The sequence below is a fragment of the Periplaneta americana genome, chromosome 7, assembly GCF_040183065.1.
Source record: "Periplaneta americana isolate PAMFEO1 chromosome 7, P.americana_PAMFEO1_priV1, whole genome shotgun sequence".
In the NCBI taxonomy this organism is placed as follows: Eukaryota; Metazoa; Arthropoda; class Insecta; order Blattodea; family Blattidae; genus Periplaneta; species Periplaneta americana.
Window position 1 is genome coordinate 9,482,628 of NC_091123.1, and position 19,246 is coordinate 9,501,873.

A 19,246-nucleotide genomic window follows, 5' to 3' on the forward strand; every position below is an offset into this window, starting at 1 on the left:
TTTTAGTTATTTCTGCTGTTTGAGATGAAGGTGTGTGTTTAGAGACTATTGATAGAATAGCTGCTTTGGAGTCTGACAATATAACTGCATTTTTAAATTTATTGATGTGGCATAGAAGATTCCTGAGCCTTTCACTTATTGCAATGATTTCTCCATCAAAACTTGTTGTCCCATACCCAAGAGATCTATAAAGTGAGAAGAGACAGCACGTAACACCTGCACCGGCACCTTGTTCTCTGGAGATCAAGGACCCATCAGTGTATAAATGAAGCCAGTTTTGTGGAGGGTACCTAATATTAATTATATATATATATATATATATATATATATATATATATATATATACCTGTGTATAGGCACACAGGGTGATTCAGAAGATTGTGCCATACTCTAGGATCTGATTTCTGATATCATTGTGATGAAAAAAGTTCATTTAGACGTATGTGAATCACCCTGTATATATAAAGCATTCTTTTTTACTATTTTCGCAATTCATAGGGTGGCAGTGTTGCAGCACAATTCGTTCTAAATCTCTTAACCTTAAGTTTTCGATTGGAAGTGTAATTACTAAAACTTAAACTAAGAGCTACGAATGGCACCAAGTAGGCTACTGGTAGATGTGTTGTTAGTTAGGAGGGTTTCTAGGATGAATCACAAGTCTCCAAAATCTGACACTAAGTTAATGAGTTACATGGACTGCAGCACGAATCTTATAAACTGCATACTGACATGTGTGAGATGATGAAGACTGTTAACAACATATTGTCTGTATTTTCTTTTTTCGTAAGTTACATGTTAGGGTGCGGTTTATAAGATTCATGTTGCAGTCAGTGTGACTCACGTATCTATAGTTAGAACTCAGAGACTTGTGAATCATGCCTAGAAAAAACTCCTAACAGACACCACATTCACTCTAATACACTCAATAGCATTCTTAGTTTTTAGTGCCTATAAATCCGATGTCTAGACGTAAATATAATTTCTTTGACGTGAAATAATTTGGCGACAAGTTGCTTATAAATTTTAACTGCTGCATTTATCAGAGTATAAGACACACTTTTGAACTTTATAATTGAGGGGTTTGGGGGAAAAACCAGGCAGTTTCAATTCAGTACTTTTCGAGATAATGAAGAAAAACTTACCGCCAAACAATAAGCATGTACAGAAGAGGCGGGTCCAAAATGCATTATAACTGTGAATGTAATTCTTGGAACTACTTGGTTCTTTGACCAAACGATAGAGCGTATTTTTTTGTCCTCTGTGCATAAATAACTCAAAAATGAAAAACATTGGAGCTGCCTGGTTTTCCCCCCAAACCCCTTAATTAAGCCTAGAAAGCTATATACATCTTATACAACGAAGTCCCTCATGATAGTATGAATTGAGATTCATTTTCACATCGGTTACTAGCCTTGTTGTTGTTTAAAATAAAAGCCATGATTTGTTTTACAACCATCTGCTCAGGAAACGTCTGGCTGATTTCACTTTAAACAAGGACAATCTTTGGAAGCATGCTAGGACAATGTCCTAAAATATTATTTCACTGGTTCCACAACACTGGAAATAAGTAACAAGAAGCTACGTTATTTTTAAATATGTAAATTTATTTTTTCTTATATAAATTATAATTATTTTACAAATCTGAACATGTCTATAACAAAGCAACATTATTATACACTTTCGATTAGATATTTTACTTAAATTATTTTACATCATTGCTTCCTTGCGTGGATTCCAGTTTGGACATATATTACTTGGTGGTGGTATATTTCCATTTGTGACAATTGTCTTCAGAATTGCTAATTTTTCTTCTGTAGTGAGTAAATCAGATTCACCTGGTCCTTCAGCAAACTCAGCTGAACTCATTGAAAGAAAGCGAATATACTTTATTAGATCTTCAACTTCATTTCGTAGATGACGTTCATTGGCAATCAGACCTGTACTGAACAGGAAGGTGAGTACACTGTAATAACTATAAAAATCAATTCACAAGTAGAGATATTTGAAGATTGGAAGTAAATAAAGATCTAGATGCCATTTTCGAGCTTCCTAAGAATGTTAGTCATAATCAGGGAACGGATTTATATGGACTAAAAATATATGAAATATGTAAATATATATGTAGTTATTTTTACCAAAATATGGAATTAAATATGGATTTTTACCAAAATATGGAATTAAATATGGACTTAAAATTATAAAAAAATGACTATGTACGTTAAATATTGGTACATTTTAATCAAACTAAACAAAAAATATAATGGACGTACCTTATCATCCAATGTAGTTTCAACAAAACACAATTTTTATTGTCTGTTACCATAACAATAGGTTACAAACATTTCTTTCAAGTGCTGAAAAGTGAATCTTCTTCTATTGTCTCTGAGGATAGATTTATACTGACTAAAAGAGCGTTCGACGTCACAAGAAGTAACTGGTACATAATTCAATTTCACAATGTCTGCTGGGGATAAGTCCAAGTTAATCTTCACTGTTGATTCACCACTCATCACAGCAACAACCTTTTGTAGTTCTTCATATCCAGGGTTTTTTGAAAGTACAGTGTCCACCTTAGCTCTTACTGCATCTGCAACTTTACCTCTACCACGATTCAGTTGTTCCACAGTACTATTTATAATTTCAAAACTTTCAGATAGTGAAAGGTGCCTATTTTGGAGACTTTTGAGCGTTTTTATGATGCATGAAAATGTATGCTGAATGTGAGCTAAGTCATTCTTCACACTTATGTCACAGGTAACTGTTTTCGCAGTATCAATTGAGACTGCATCTTCAGAGTCCAATGCAAGGAGAACATTGTTAATAGAGTCTATATGTTCGGCATAATATTCAACTGCTTCTAGCCATGTACCCCATCTAGTTAAAATTGGCTTTGGTGGCAATGGAATTTCAGGGTACATTTCTTTCAACACGTTAACTCTACTGGGAGCTTTGAGAAATACTTTTTTCACTGATGAAATCAACAAATCTACTTTAGGGAAATTGTCTCTGACCACTTCTGCCACACGATGAAATGCATGCGCCACACAAGTAAAATGAGTCAATTTAGGATATACAACAGATAATGCTTGTCCAGCTTTGACCATATAAGGGGCAGCATCGCTAATAAAGAATAACACATTATCGTACATAATACCCTTTGGCCACAGGATACCCATAGCTTCGTTGAACAGTTTAACTATAGTTTTGTTATTGCACTTTTCTAGAACATCACAATGTAAAAGAATTCGTTCAGAATATTGTTCACTTAACAAACCGATAACTACATTACCAACAAGTCTACCTTCTTTGTCGGGAGTCTCATCAATGGAAACCCAAATTGAACTATCTTTAATTTCATCTCTTATCTTCTGTATTGTCTCATCGTAGATGGATGGAGCATACGTCTTCCTAAGTGTTGACTCATCCGGGATTGTATGTTGAGTATATTTTTCAAGGAATTCCCTGAAGACCTTATTCTTTAGTTTGTAGAGAGGAATATCAGCAGAGATGAGAGAACGGCACAGGTCGATGTTAAACTCAGATCTTACATTCGATGTTGTTGGTTGTGTTAAAAACAATTGTCTCTGCTTGGAATTTAGTTGTTTGTTGGCCTGATGTTTACTAGTTGTAATGTGTTGTTGCACCAGGAACTTTTGTGTAGATGATACTGCACACTGACACAAATTACAAAATAATATTTTATTGTCAGTTGATAAACCATCTTCTTTAAATTCTGAAATGTAACTTGTTAGTTTTGATTTTAAATTGACTGAATGACGTACTTTTGGCATATTTACCGTCTTTATAGTATGATTTACAAAACTGAACCTATGTGTACTCTGACTGGCATTTAACTGTTGAGCTGCACAACTGAAGTCTGTTAAAAATTTTAAATTAAATTAATACAGTTTTGTAACTTACTTTCCCATTGTTGATAGGACTGCTAATTTTCAAATAACTCTGATGTTAAAGGGATTACTGAACATGTGTTTAAATCTCTATTGTTGAAATGTATTTTTAAAAGTTAATGGAATTTTGTTTTGTTTTATTGTTAAACCTAATATAATATGGACTGTTTTATATGAAATATGGAAAATATATGGAAATTAACGAAAATATATACTAAACTCTAAAATATGGAAAAATATGGAAAATAAAAGTAGGATTTTTCAACCCTACACATTGTGAAACATAAAGATAATGCAAAATATAAATTATATTAGCTTTATAAGTAAATATGTATTTACATATAAATCCTTTCCCTGGTCATAATATTCATTGAAGCTATTTGCATATACACGTCCTGCCATGTATGAATACTTGTTACAATGATAAAGGAACAAATCTGGACTTTAATTCTTATTTATGTTAAAGGTTACTACATACATTGTTATTCCAATAAAAACACAATTTTAATAAATATGATACTTAGATGACTTAGATCTTTATTTACTACAAGTCTTTAATGTTTTAAATTAACATAGTTACAGAATCACACTTTATCAATATTAGTTCTGATAAACTGTATAGGTGTTAGGTATTTATTTCTGCACTGTAACAGCATGATATTCCGGTTCTATATTGACCATTACTAATATTTCCAGGGTTTTATACAAACATATACTTTTTCTAAGGAGTGCCTATATTGTCAGCAAGCAATAGAATTATATAAGGAAATAACATAAGTTGATATCAGTTTTACTCATTTTCTTAATATTGCAGACGTCTGGAAAAAAAAAAAGTAAGGAAGAGACTAGTGAAGTGCTTTGTGTGCAGTATGGCATTGTATGGAGCAGAAAAATGGACATGAATAGAATACTCATTTTCTTAATATTGCGGACGTCTGGAAAAAAAAAGTAAGAGACTAGTGAAGTGCTTTGTGTGGAATGTGGCATTGTATGGGGCAGAAAAATGAACATGAATAGAAGCATTTTAAATGCGAATATGGAGAAGAATGGAGCATGTGAAATGGACATACAAAATAAGGAATGAAGTTGTGCTAGAAAGAGTGGATGAAGAAAAAATAATGCTGAAACTGTTCAGGAAGAAAAAAAGAAATTCACTGGCTGAGAAGAAACTGTCTGCTGAAGGATGCATTGGAAGGTATGGTGAATGAGAAAGAAGTTCGGGGCAGAAAAAGATATCAAATGATACACGACATTAAGATACATGGATCATAATGCGGAGATAAAGAGGAAGACAGTAAATAGGAAAGATTGGAGAATGCTGGGTTTGCAGTGAAAGACCTGCCCTTGAGCCGAAAAACCATGAATGAATGACACTTAAGTCACTAGTTAAGATTTAAATTAAGTTTTTAAATTATGTTTTATTTAAAGACACAACTGCCGAGATTATATCAGCATCACCAGTATGCCAGAATTTTGTACCGCAGGAGTTCTTTTACGTGTCAGTAAAAAAAAAAAAAAAAAAAAAAAAAAAAATGGAACTCTCTGCATCAAAATCCACAGTTAATTCCCGATTTACCACGAAAATCGTCTATAGCTGCATTTAGATTGGCAACAGGCCATGATTGTTTGGCCAAACACCTGCATAGAATTCGAATATATCAGTCCCCTAACTGCCTATTGTGCAACTCAAACCAAGAAATGGATTCAGAACACCTCAAACTCTGTGCTTCAGTGGCTGGTCAGGATAATATCTTTGAAAAATATTGGAGTACAAGAGGTCAGATGACTTTATTGTCAAACGCCTGGCATTAGAAAACAACAACATGTCAGTAAATCTACTGACATGAGCCTGTCGCATTTAAGCACACTTGGCCGGGATCGAACCTGCGACCAGCACTCTGCAGTTATGAATTACCACTGCTTGAATTAAACTGAAATGAAACAGAATGTCATTATGATTGGTGAAAGAAATGACCAGTTCCATTCCATTTCGTGAAAAAGATAACATTGAATTATTGTTAAGTAATAAAAATACATTAAGAATAACACGAAACAACAAATTTGTTGCCACTTGGGAAAAAAATGCAATGCTTAACTGCACATACAAGTAAAAACTAAGAAAAAGAGAAGAGAAACACTACTTCAATGCCACTTTGTTTTACTGGAAACCACTGTTGGATGCCTCTATAAGTTGAGACGAAAATTAAATTCTTTGTTTCTTTCATTCTTTTGTCAATTTATTTTTCCCATCAATAGTATAAAAAAGATTATTTAAACTTTCCTTTTATAATCAGTTTGTGACAAACAAAAGGTTCGTTAAGACTTGATCGAGACATATCTTTTTACAATGTCCTATATTATTCTGACAGTGTTTCTGGTTTAGTAGTTGAAATATAAGCTTAAAGAGTTGATAAATTAAGACATAATCTTTTATTTCTGTACAGAGAGTGAACGATTATTAATCAGGAGAGAGACTGGAGAAAATCACAAGAAAGGAAAGTCACAGATGAAGCCTTGTCTGGATACTACAAGTCTATGTAAGAAAGGCAATATCTGCGATATATCTTCGGGGAAAAGAGAGAGAGAGAGAGAGAGTGTGAGTCTGTGTGTGTGTTTTTTTTTTCTCCTGGTCTTGTCAGACATAAAAATCTTACTAGAACTAGTACTGAAAGAAAAAAAATGTATGGTCTTTTACATGATAACACCAGAAGAATTAACTTTGAATTGAAATGCTATATCAGATGATCTAGAAGGATGGGCAAATTTATTGAAAATTCTGCAAAGGAGCTGATCATTTATAATAACCATTCTTTTTTAGAATTATTTTTTATCCTGCAGTTTGGTTTTCAGTATTACTCGGCAAGATTCCATCCATAAAGAATGTAACACATGTGCAATTTCTCCTACCTTTCTCTGTGCACTGTGCTATGGCCCATTGGTTTACAGATTCAAATATTTCTATCTCTGAAGTAACATTCATGTAGTCCAACTGTAGAATATCAATTAAAGATGATTTTCCAAGGTGCTCGAAGTTCCTGCTTGCGAAAAATTCGTGTGAATTTACCTGCACAATCTGCGAAAAATAAACTTATGGTGAGCAGTCAACAAAGGAGTCAAAAGAAACACAAACAAATATTATATGGTAATATTATTACATAGAAAGTAAGCTAAGGCTATGATGGATTTTTAGATGCTAAAAATATAGAAATTATTTACTTTTATGCATTGAAAATCTTTTAAGGTGCTTGTACACGATGAAAGTTTCGTTAAATTCAAAGCTTTTTGACTTTGCCTTTCCAATATTTCTGACAAGATTACCGTTCCACGACTCCTTCGTCGTGCTGATGAGAACCGAATAGTTCGAAACTGGAGATTCGCAAACTGGGTAAAAGAATATCGTCCCATTTTGTGTATTACAGGCCAAAAGCCTTTGGAAAATCCAAAGATTGCAAAAGATAATAACAAATGCAATCACAGGATTAAACCTTTGGCAATGATCTGCAAAAACACAAACTTATATTAAAGAGTGCAAACTCTATTTGTTTTGCGTTTTCTCTGTTTCAGCTTCAGTTCGTCTCTTCAACTAGAGAAGTGTGATGACAAAAATTCTGTCGATCACTACTCTAGGACAGAGTAGAGAAGGAAAGATCTCTAATGAGAAATTCCAAATTGTAGAATTTGATACATCTCCACAAATGCTATTGCTTTGTCTTTTGACTTTGCTTTGGAAATAAATATTTTGCTTTAAAATAATATGCAATTGTAATATTTTTTGTTCTAGGGTACCATACAGTTAAGTAATACAAATATTGTTTTGTATAGCCTAAAGGATTTATATAATTATATAGTAATATTTGATAAGGTGGGTTTACATAAATTAGAATGAACTTGAAATACATGTTTTAAAATCTTGTCAAATCTTTAGCAATATGAATCAGTCTTTGACAAATCCTTTTCATTATCAATCAATTTTTGACAAGTTCGCTTATAAACTAACGAATTGGAAGAAAAATTTGATCGTGTACAAACAGCTTTAAATATCCATAAAGCATTAAACATACTTCGTTACTTTTTGATATGAACGTGAAAAAATTGAGAAGTGGAAAAATATTTGTTTTTAATATGATCATAAATTACTTCATCTGTCCTTCCTTATCACTACTGACTGTGATCATGACTTGCATTCCTGGTATGGTTTCAGAGCTGGAAGGTGAACCTAATGTGCCAGATAAAAGAAAGAGTGGTTAGACGAGCATGATTTAGTGCAGATGTGTAACCCAAGCTGCTATGTAAGTACAATATTGCAGTAATTCTAATAATTCACATGTCAAAACAAAAAATGAGAACATTTGGAAAAGACATGAAGCATTACTGGTATTTAATTTCAAATTTACACGATTTTTGAAAGAATAATGCGTCATAATTGTGACACAGTGATATAAAAAATGATGAAATGTGTTTTTTTACCACGAAATATTCTAAATTATGCACTTAAAATTTAAAAAATAGAATACAAGTTCTTTTATATGAAATAAATCTAGATTTTAAATGATCGAGGATGTACTTCAGTACATCGCAATAATAGATTTTAAATGTTTAGAAGACATGTCACACTACTTCGGGGGCACCTATGTATGTATATGCACAAAAGAAAAATGTATAATTAATTCGTTTAATAATAATTATATTAATAACAGTAATAATATCCTTCACCTCAGATTCCCCTAAGTGGTCCAAACTCAAACCCTTTCACAAATAGATATTAATAAACACAATTTTAAAATGGAAAATCTCTGCTATGGGATGCCACTTGTGTTGACACTTTAGCACCATCCCATTTGCCTGTCACCTCCAAAGTTGCTGGTTCTGCAGCAACATCCGCAGTGAGCATCAAAAGGAATAAGTATCGGGATCTCCAGGACAGATATTGGTTCTCTGTTTTTGCTGTTGAGATGTTGGGACCTTGGTGCTCAGAGGCTAAAATGCTAGTTTCAGACATCGGGAAAAAGTTGCAAGCACTCAATGGAGATTCCAGGTCGACTGAATTCTTGAGACAAAGAATCGCTATTGCTATCCAGCTTGGGAATGCTGCCAGTGTTATGGGGACATTTCCTCAAACACTGGCTTTGGAGGAAATATTTTATTTTTAAAATTCAAAATATTGGCCTAATACCAGGATCAACTGCGTTTGTTGACGCAACAAGACTTGAAGAGTCTTGAAGGAATTCTGTTGGAAGACGTTCAGGGATCTTTGCCACATTGTATTAAAACCCTCAAGGCTTTGCAGAATGAGATCATTATACATCTGCGACCGATTGACAAGAAGAAGATTGTGTTCTTCACAAACAAGACAGCAGCTCTGCCTGTGGACGATGAGTTCCAGAAACTCTGGCGTTCTGTGGTAGTTGAGAGCACGGATAACCTGAAGATAGAGGAATATCTGGAGAAACAGGGAATCTGCTCCATGGAAGATCATAGACCCAAGAAGGCGACACTCCACAAGCGTAAGAAACTGAACCAGCGCAAGAAGCAGCTCAAGAAGCCGCGAGACAACGAGCACTTGGCTGGCACCCTGGAAACGTACAATGACAAGTGAAGATAGGAGAAGTGAGAGTGGGATTGATTATTTCTTGTGACACTGGTAGAGGAGACTGATGCTGTTGACTGAACACGAAGACCGGTAGACAATGCGTGTGCATTGTGTGCGACTGAAATGATGACGAAAAAAAAGTGACTGACGTACTTCTGAAAGGAATTCAACTACCACATTATTGTGCTGAGCTGATGGTGAAATCGTGATTGGCTATTTTGCATTTACAGTGTAACTGTCATGGAACATTGATTAATTACATGTTTATGTAAAACTTAAAAAAAAAATGATAAATTTTGATTGTTGAATATAAATGAACATCTCAGTTCACAAAAGGTATCCAATGACATGTGATGTGGACAGGACTTGTTCATATTTTAAATTTATGTTAAATGACAACAGATTGAGACTCTCAGAAAAGAATATGGAGGGGAAAAAATTGTATCACAATGTTATTCCTAGTAAATGTTGTACAAAAAAAAATTAAAGGAAAATAAACACTTTTACGTAAATTAATTCGTTAAAATATGTAATTACAACAGAATAATAAGAAACAAATAAACTCGTTGTCATGGCGATGCAAAAAAGAAAATTGTGTAATAAACCAGTAGGCCTACCAGAATTTTTAAGATTGTGTAGAAAATTAAGAAAAAATGGCAGTTAAAGTTTTTTTTTTTTTTTTCTACTTTTCAAAATCACTATATTTTTAATGACAATACATTCACCAGTATGTAGGTTACTAAAGGAAGATTATTAATGTAGGGTTAAGTCTGAATGTATTACAATCAACTGTAAGCCAAGTAACAGCAGTTACATGCAAGCTTATTATTAAAGCAGCTATACCTGCAGAGATGCTTTCTTGAGGTCATTCAAGTAATAGAGTGACGCACACTGCAATGCTATCCATACATCATCCACACAGCATGGCCACAAATATTCCACACAGCGGTCCAGCAGTTCTTTGAGCATGTATTTGTGTGCCCCATAGCACACACTCACTGCCTGTTCATTGGATTCAAATGTCCATTTACAACCATACATGTACCTGCCAGATAAAAGTATTGCAATAAAATAACATTATGTGTAAAATATTTCTCTATCCACTATAGCCTACTGTGAAGTTATTGAACAGTCATAAAATTATATCTGTTTAAAATGTGACATATTTTCATATATTATACATGAGTAATGAGAAAAATAAATAAAGCTAGTTATGGAAATTACGCATTCAGTTACAGTGTGGGTAACTAAATGAGTAAGATATTTAATTTAATTTGAATTGCGTACATGTTCCTGGATTAATTTTGTAGTACACTTACACTAAATGAAAAACTTTCCTGATCCCTTGCGATTCTGTTAAGGGCAGGTTTTGCTGTATTTTCTATTGATGACATAATTTTTTATATTATAATCAAGCTGATACTCTTGTCTTGAATTTCCCTTATGTTTAAACGTGTTTCGATGGCGAAGTTGATGCAATTTGACTTTTCCAGAATTATAAATATGTTACTTTCTTTCTCTGTCAAATTTTATAGCTTAAATTGATACTCTGTTCTCATGTTTATATCTGTTTTAGTACAGATATAAATAAAATAATATAATTTATCACTGCATTTTACTAGGTTCCTGTTCTCTGATAATTAATCAAAGAAAAATACTTTTATCTATATTTTCACTTGTAGTACTTGACAAGAACTTTATTAATTTCATCTTACTTGAGCATAAGATGAAATACTTCTGGTTCAATATCAGGAACCTCTATTGGATATGATGGTTGTAGACCACCATACAACATCCGTTCAAATACAGGGCTGGCTTTCGTAAGGAATATTTTATTTGCTTTAAACAAAACCTGTTGAATAAACATAAATTAACAGTAAGAATTTATTCTTCTCTTGATGCAGTGAAGTTAAATAATAATTGAAAGAGATAATACATATAGAATGATGATAGGAAGAAATTACTTAATTAATAATACTTTCTGATTAAAAAATTGAATTGATTAAAGTCCCATGCTGTAGTGCGTGATCTAAGATATCATGCCTGGACTTGCATAACGGAATGAGTGCTGATTCGAATCCTCATGGTGAAGGAATTTTCCCATGAAATTTTGGCCAATGTATGAGACTGATGTCCACCCAGTAGGGGATAGTGATGAATTTTGAGAGTTACAATAGATAGCTAAATCTAGTTTCGAAAGCCAGCTGTAACTGCTGGAAGAGCCATTGTGCTAACCACACATTATTCCTGTATTGATTGGATGATCGTTCACCTTTGCTGAGACATGTGGATATGAGGTTAGCAGTAGACTGGTCGGCCTTGGCCCTTCATGGTCTGCCAAGCCATGAATCAGGATCTCCAACAGTGAAAAATAAAATGTACCAAGCCTGCACAAGATCTGAAGGAAAAGTACTAGCTTCATTTTACTAATACTTTTTTTCTCTTATTTGTTTATTATGTAATAGAGCTATAAATAATGTTATTTGCAATGATATACCTGGTACTAATACGAGGCGCACCCAGAAAGCAAGTTTCCCTATTTAAAAAAAAAAAAAAGAACACACACTTTCAGGAAAACATTTGTTAGCAACAGGTACAGCAATGTTTCAGCTATTTTTCAACATAGCCACCATCAGAATTGAGACACTTGTCGTATCGTGGGACCAACTTTTGTATCCCTCTGTCGTAGAACTCTGCCGCCTGTGAATGGAACCAGCGTGTGACAGACGTCTTCAGCTCTTCGTCATTGCCAAAACACTCACCGGAGGACAGGAATTTCTTGAGGTGCAAGAAAACGTGAAAATCGCTGGGAGCAAGATCAGGACTGTAGGGTGGATGATCAAACAACTCCCAGCCAAATTCCGTCAAAACAGCTGCTGTGCACCGAGCCGTATGTGGACGAGCATTGTCATGGAGGAGCACAACACCTGCAGTAAGCATTCTACGCCTCTTGTTTTGAATGGCACTTCGCAATTTTCGCAGTGTTTCACAGTAACGGTCAGTGTTCACTGTTTCACCTCTTGGAAGGAAGTCAATGAGCAGAATGCCCTTCCTGTCCCAGAACACCGTGCACATCACTTTCCATACCAACAGCGTCTGTTTGAATTTCGTCCTGACTGGAGATCCACTATGCCGCCAATGCATTGACTGCTGCTTGGTTTCCAGGGTGAAGTGCGAAATCCAAGTCTCATCGCCCGTGACGATCCTGTCGAGGAACTCATTACCGTCATCGTGATACCGTTGCAGAAATGTTAGTGCTGCTCCTAAACATTGCATTTTGTGTTCGGGTGTCAGGTTTTTCAGCACCCACCTGGCACACTTTTTTGAACAGCAAGTGTTTAGTGACGATCTCATGCAACAAGGATCGCGATATCTGCGGAAAATGGCTGCTCAACTCCATAATCGTGAAGCGACAGTTCTCCATGATGCACTGCCGCACCAGCTCAACACGATCATCATTGATGAGGGACGGTCGCAAACTGCGCTCTTCATCATAGACACTTTGACGACCTTTGAAAAACTGCACCATCTGCTTACTCATGATGTTCGGCCCATAGACCTGACAGAGCTGCCGATGAATTTCAATTGGTGCAATGCTTTGTGCATTAAAGAACTTTATCACCGACCGAACCTCGCAGGCGGCGGGAGAAGGAATAAGAGCTTCCATTTTGGACCACTGCTGCCATGCTACTGGCACCAGGCGGGACCTGTCCAGCTGGCATATGATTGATACGTCATAGATCTGTTACGCATGCACAATTGACATGGCTAATTACATTTACTTTCAAGGGGAAAAAATCGGGAAACTTACTTTCTGAATGCGCCTCGTACTACTAACTACCTACTACTACTAGGCCTACTAACTACTACTAGCTTTAACAAAATATCCTAATTTTGTTAATATTTTTTCTAGTACTGAATTTTTCATTTTGAAAACTCTATTCCAAAAATCTATGAACTCCAATATTTCTTTCAGTGATTCTGTAGCCTTAACTAATACAGGATTTAACATAGTGGAATTCATTAATACAGATTCACACTCTCTTCAACTTGGTTGCAAAATTCTATATACCGGTACAGTAAAAGCACAAAGATTTCAATTTAAAATGTGTAATCTGAGTTTTTGTTATCTCTTTGTTACCATCTGAACTTTACAGGAATACTTGAACTCTTGCCCCAAAATAGACATCTTTTATCTTCAAAAAGTGCCTGTTTTCTTTTAATTGAGTAGGTATTCACATATTAAAGGTTCATGTAATATACATTTCATTATCATTTTCATCTTGTACCACACAGATGAAAGTATGAGGCTTAATATTCTACATTGAGGTTTGCAACAGTGGGCAATATGAAAGCTAAAAGCAAAAAATATTCCATTTATTAGAGGGTTTTTAGTGCTTTCATATTATTTCGTGCTTATGCATTTCTACTCTCTATTACACTTAAATCTAAGTACAGGAATTTGGCACTTCATTTCTCCACAAATCTAAGAACAATTTCATTAAATGAAAGCCAGCCAGTTTCGCCTAATTTTAATAATTTATGAAATCTTATATTCAGTAGTTACTGTATTGAATATCGTTAAATTCTGACAATCTCTCAGGCTTTGTTTTAATGAAGTTTTAAATATCAATGCATAACTCTTCAATTGAATCAGGCAGTTTTTACATGCTTCTGCTGCACATAAGTTGAAACTGTGGCATATACCTACATACAAGTGCTTATTTAGTTCTTTCAGTCATGCTCGAAGTCCGATGTTAGGTCCCAACATGACTGATGTACAAGAGTATCTGAAGGTGGAATGTTTGACAGGGTGTGTCCATCTAAGATACCACAGGGCATTACATTGACAATGACAAATATCCATGAACACTTAGGAAGTGTTCAAATCCATGGCTTTGGATTTCACGTAACATTAATGCTGCTTTCTAAGCTACTATCCAGTTACAAGTAAAGTATATTTTGTTACAATTTACGAAATCAATTATGTTAGGCCTTATTTAGTGAAGAAATGTTATACACTATGTAGGCTTATATTCACTTACATGATTTGAATCATACAAGCAGTATAACAAAAACATTTTAAAGGGTATTAAATTAAACTATACCTTATTTTCTTCACTTCCAACCAAGAAATCGCAGTCACTGCCAATATTTGTTTCCAACAAACTCTGCGCTCTTTCTTCCATGGTGGATCCTTTTAGAACACTTTCCATCAGAAGAGACACTTTGTTTCCTAAGTATCATATGCATTTAATATTCACAAAGTTAGTTTTTCATATGTAAACACACAGATTCCAATCTTTGTAAGATCGAAACTGATTTTATCTACAGTTGTATCTTAAAAAAACTCAATCATAGCTTATTGTTACGTATAATGTTACTAAGGAAACACATTTATTTTTATTTACAAGTTATTTTATCATGTAATCTTTTTGATATTAAAGTTTGTTATTTAAAGATATTACAGAGACAAATGTCAGAGTTTTGAAGATGAAATGTATGATATGATACCAGCATATGCTTAATTTATTTCATGCATTTAAATTACTGTAATAAAGAAATTGTTTTTATGTGCATTGTAATTATATAATAATGTATTTCATTACCTGTATTTCCTACAGTTTCATATCCTGCTGTGTTCTCAATGATGTGTTGTAATCACTAAAACAACATAACATGATAGAATAGTTTCTATGAATTCATGTGATCAACAAAGGTCATAAGCCTAAATACAGCTGCATTTGCACAGATTTGCAATACCAACAGAATCTACACAGTATATTTCACGATTTATAAACTAATGAATAGGCTATGTAATCTTTGCTAATAGAATGTCTTCACTGTCCAAGAAGTGTCAAACGAAAAGCAAAACTGAACAGTTAACATTAACTAAATGCTGGCTTCTGGCCAATTTATGTACTATTTTTATCATTCACTGCTAATGCGTCAAGTAGTTTATAAATAACTATTCACTTTCAGGTTGTTTCTTTTGTACTCTACTGGAAATCATGTAAAACTTTTTTTTTTTCTAGTATTAGGCCCTGAGATTTGTTACGAATTCACCAACAATTTGTATTAATTTCTTCAATGAAAGATCCATAGACCTCTCTTTCAGAAGTCTGCTGGAGCTCATTCTTTGAAGATAATCCTTCATACCGGTATTTAATTAGTAATTAGAAATAAAAATCAAACTTCATTAACATAGAGTTGTTCTGCGACATTTTAATTTTATTTCATTTAATTTCACATATTGTTCATCTATTTCAGTACCTTATTCTAACTGTAGCCTCTTGTGAAACACAGATTCTTGTGCTTTGAATGTTCATTGCAGGTGCATTGAAATATTTTAAGTTATTTCTTTAATCATATGGTAATATTAACAATTATAAAGATAAACTGAACAAATTATACCATGCAAATCATGTTGCCCATGTATATGTCCCTGAACACAAGTAATTTCACTATAACAGTAAAAAAATAAAATTTGATTAACATTATCTCTATATTAGGCCTATATTATTACTGTTGCTATTTGTGAGAGCTATGGGTTGAAGTTCTTGAACCATTGCAATTTTATAAGACTTCAGTTTCAATAACTTTGTAGCGTTTCTCACAGAACCATAAGACATTCCGGTTTCCTGAGAAAGGCGACGAAGCGACGTTTTAGGTGAATTTTCCAGGCGATATGCAATGTCATCCAAATTTTCATCAGTGAGGACCCTACGTTGCTGTTGTTTGCGTTTCTTATCTTGAACACTTCCTGTCGCTCGAACTTTTTTCACCAAATCATGGACAGTTTTGCGACTTGGAATATTGATACCAGGGAACCTTTCCTGAAATTGCCTTTGAACTTCACGTGCCGACACTGTTAGCACATATGAATCATACATAAACACTCTTTGTCCTACAGAATACCTAAACTGAGGCGATTGGGGCACTTTCGGAGTATTTAAACGTGAACCATCCGTGTTATTTGTACTCTCCGAACACACTACTTCCATGACCTTGGTTGTAGTGTTAATAAATTTGATGAGGGGAACTGTGCACGTACATGCAGAGGTTAAGTACGTTTAATTTTTCTGTACTTTGCTAACTATTTTTTCTTCGATTTCTGCACACAGGTATGCAGTATCTTTTGCATGAATTATTACGCAAAGCACATATACAGTCACTGTTAATGGTGTGCAGAGTGTGGTATTTTAGGCTATATGTTTTACGGGAACATGTACTACACATTTCCATTGTTTTCTTTGGTCCATCTTCTGTCCGAGTATGACGTCGATGCTACAATGTTATAGAAGTTCTACCATATGTGGTTTTTTTTTCTTCAGTCAGGCCCATTGTTGAATTACTGATTCAGTAGATGGCAGAACTATAATTGAGCATGTAGTTCATAGGAGTGATTTGGAATCAGTCTTCGGCACACAGGGACAGCATTTTGGGAGTGTTAGGATGACCATCTTGATTTAATGACAACTTTCCGTCACCAATGACATATGATTCTCATACAATTCTGTAGGGGCGCTGGTAGCGTCTCAGCCACCGAAAGCGGGAGAAATACTACATGTATTAGACATTAACCGCTAGATGGAAGCACAGCTGGAATCTCCATGAATTATCTATGCCAATTTTACGAATTCCTTTCTCACTGTATTCTGAGAAACGATACAATCTGAGCGCGCGAACCACAGACGGCGGTGGCGCGAACATTAAATTGCCTTATTCAAATTACATAAAGAAGTTTTGGTATTAATATTGTCTCAAACAGATGTATCCACAGGTATCTGTGTAACAGATTATTTACTAAGAATGCCAAACATAATGTGATTGTGTTAATTGCAGAGGAAGAAATAATGAAGTTGTTCAGATCTCCAGTTACGGATAAGGAGAGGCTACAAAAAATGGAATTTGATTTCAGGTAAGTAGTGAATGAACTGCAGTAACTAAATTATAATTAATGAATATATTTTTGTAGAATCATTTCATAGATTAAAATCTAGTCTCTTTTCCAACTTTAAAAGTAGCGTACTATGCCCATGTACATTCCATTCTTTCATATGGTGTAATGGTCTGGGACATGTCTTCTGAAGCTATAAAAATGTTTAAACTTCAAAAGAGAGTAATAAAACAAGTCCCTATGTGCACTCCAAGCAAAGACATTTTTCAAGAATTAAATATTTTACCACTCCCCTGCATCTACATTCTAGAAACAGTTTGCTTCATTTATAAAAATCTTAACTATTTTAAAAGGAACTCTGAAATTCATGACCATAACACAAGAGCTGCCAACATGCATGTAAATTATCATACTATTATCAAAAGTCTTAGCAGTACTTCTCATACAGGTATCTTATTATATAACAAGATACCTGGAGTTATTAAACATTTAAATTATGAATGTTTCAAAACCAGAGTAAAAACTATTTTGCTCCAGTCCATGCCATTCACAATTACTGATTTTTTACATAAAGTAGAATACCTACCTTCATTACTGTTGCACATAATTTTCCCCCTAACAATATTAATAATAATAACTAAGATGAAATCTCTTGGTTCTTAAAGGTTCAATTGCTGTCGTAATAAATCACCTCAGATGATAAATTTGTTTAATGTAATCTTGTTTTTATTTAATCTATGTTAGTCTATTTATTTTAATGTCTTGTAAACTGAAAGTATATAATGTATCTTGTTATTTATTGTGTCTTTTGGTAGTTTTACTATTTCTTTGAAAAAAACTTAAGAGTGTTAAAATTAAATTCATATTAGAAATCTTATTTTGTGTGTGTGTTTGTGTGAGTATCTAATCATGAACCTATAATCTGTAATAGATTGTACAGAGAATAAATAAATACAATACAATTGTTCAGTGATAATATATTACTTATTGGCAGAAGTGGCAGGAGATAAGGTCCTATTAGGTGATGTTGAACAGACCGTCATGTGTAGGGTTCCCAACTTTGGGTCGGTGCATTCTAGGACAACTTATACGAGGCACAGGAAAAACATGTTCTTGATCCTAAAACGACAATTTAAGAACAATTTGCACAGTTTTCGTGTTGAAATAATCTATTTGAATAAAGTACAGTCCATAACAATTAGTTGGTGCGACCATTTTAATTTAACATGTTGATTATCTCAGCCTACATGCTAATCATAATCACATTTCAAATTTTAAGTCAAATTAATATTATTTATCCACTTATTTGTCACAACAATTGGAGAACAGCATATTCACAGTTAATGTACTGACAGATATAAACGTCAATATTTTGTTTTGAAAATTAATTTTAGACAATAATGCACTAGTGCTGAAAGACATCGCAGTTAAATTTTTAAACATGTATTTTATATTGAGATTTGGCCCTCTTTACCAGATGACTGGTTTTTAATGAAGGTAATGTGGGATGTTCTGCACGCAGAAATGTTCTCAATGCAAATGTTGATATATCGGAGAATTCTATAGCAAGAAGACTTCTTTCTTTCTCATTATGATCTGGAGTTGTCAATATGTGCCATACTCGACCCTAAGACAGAAGCCAGAAAGAATGTTATTTTTGGAGAATGAGAAATTTAACAACTTTCCTGCAGATATCGTATTTCCGAAAGATAAATATTCGAGCCTTCAGAGAATATTGTGACAGCTACGTGAGATTCGATCTCACGACCGGCAGAAGAAGGGGCAAGGTCGGCCGTAGTTCGGCGCGGAAGTTGCGCGCGCATCTGCTTCCTGTGGCATGTGCTGTGG

General features: G+C 34.2%; 1 protein-coding gene and 1 long non-coding RNA gene across 3 annotated transcripts; one reads left to right on the top strand and one right to left on the bottom strand.

Annotated features, from left to right (window-relative positions):
- Positions 1–1,583: 1,583 nt before the first annotated feature.
- Positions 1,584–14,728, bottom strand: LOC138702894 (BTB/POZ domain-containing protein 6-like). Of its 2 annotated transcripts, none has more exons than XM_069830278.1 (5): positions 14,607–14,687; positions 11,214–11,350; positions 10,342–10,543; positions 6,816–6,981; positions 1,584–1,937 (listed from the first exon to the last, which is right to left on the bottom strand). In XM_069830278.1, exons 1-5 carry the CDS (start codon positions 14,685–14,687, stop codon positions 1,708–1,710), a joined length of 816 nt encoding a protein of 271 aa, XP_069686379.1. In that variant the 3' UTR covers positions 1,584–1,707. The 2 variants fall into 2 exon arrangements, with proteins under 2 accessions (XP_069686379.1, XP_069686380.1); XM_069830279.1 differs by having other exon boundaries at positions 1,804–1,942; positions 14,607–14,728.
- Positions 1,818–17,544, top strand: LOC138702895 (uncharacterized). The gene is made up of 4 exons (XR_011332917.1): positions 1,818–1,954; positions 6,353–6,445; positions 8,110–8,197; positions 17,344–17,544. It is a non-coding gene; the product is annotated as an uncharacterized lncRNA (long non-coding RNA).
- Positions 17,545–19,246: the final 1,702 nt, after the last annotated feature.

Bases quoted from the DNA above. Each gene is read 5' to 3' on its own strand.
- LOC138702894 (XM_069830278.1), bottom strand. From the start codon at position 14,687: ATGGAAGAAAGAGCGCAGAGTTTGTTGGAAACAAATATTGGCAGTGAC. The intron at 6,982-10,341 runs GTATAGCTGCTT...TATTTTTCGCAG, and splicing joins TCAAGAAAGCATCTCTGCAG to ATTGTGCAGGTAAATTCACA. The intron at 1,938-6,815 runs GTAGGAGAAATT...TGTTCAGTACAG, and splicing joins AGCACAGTGCACAGAGAAAG to GTCTGATTGCCAATGAACGT.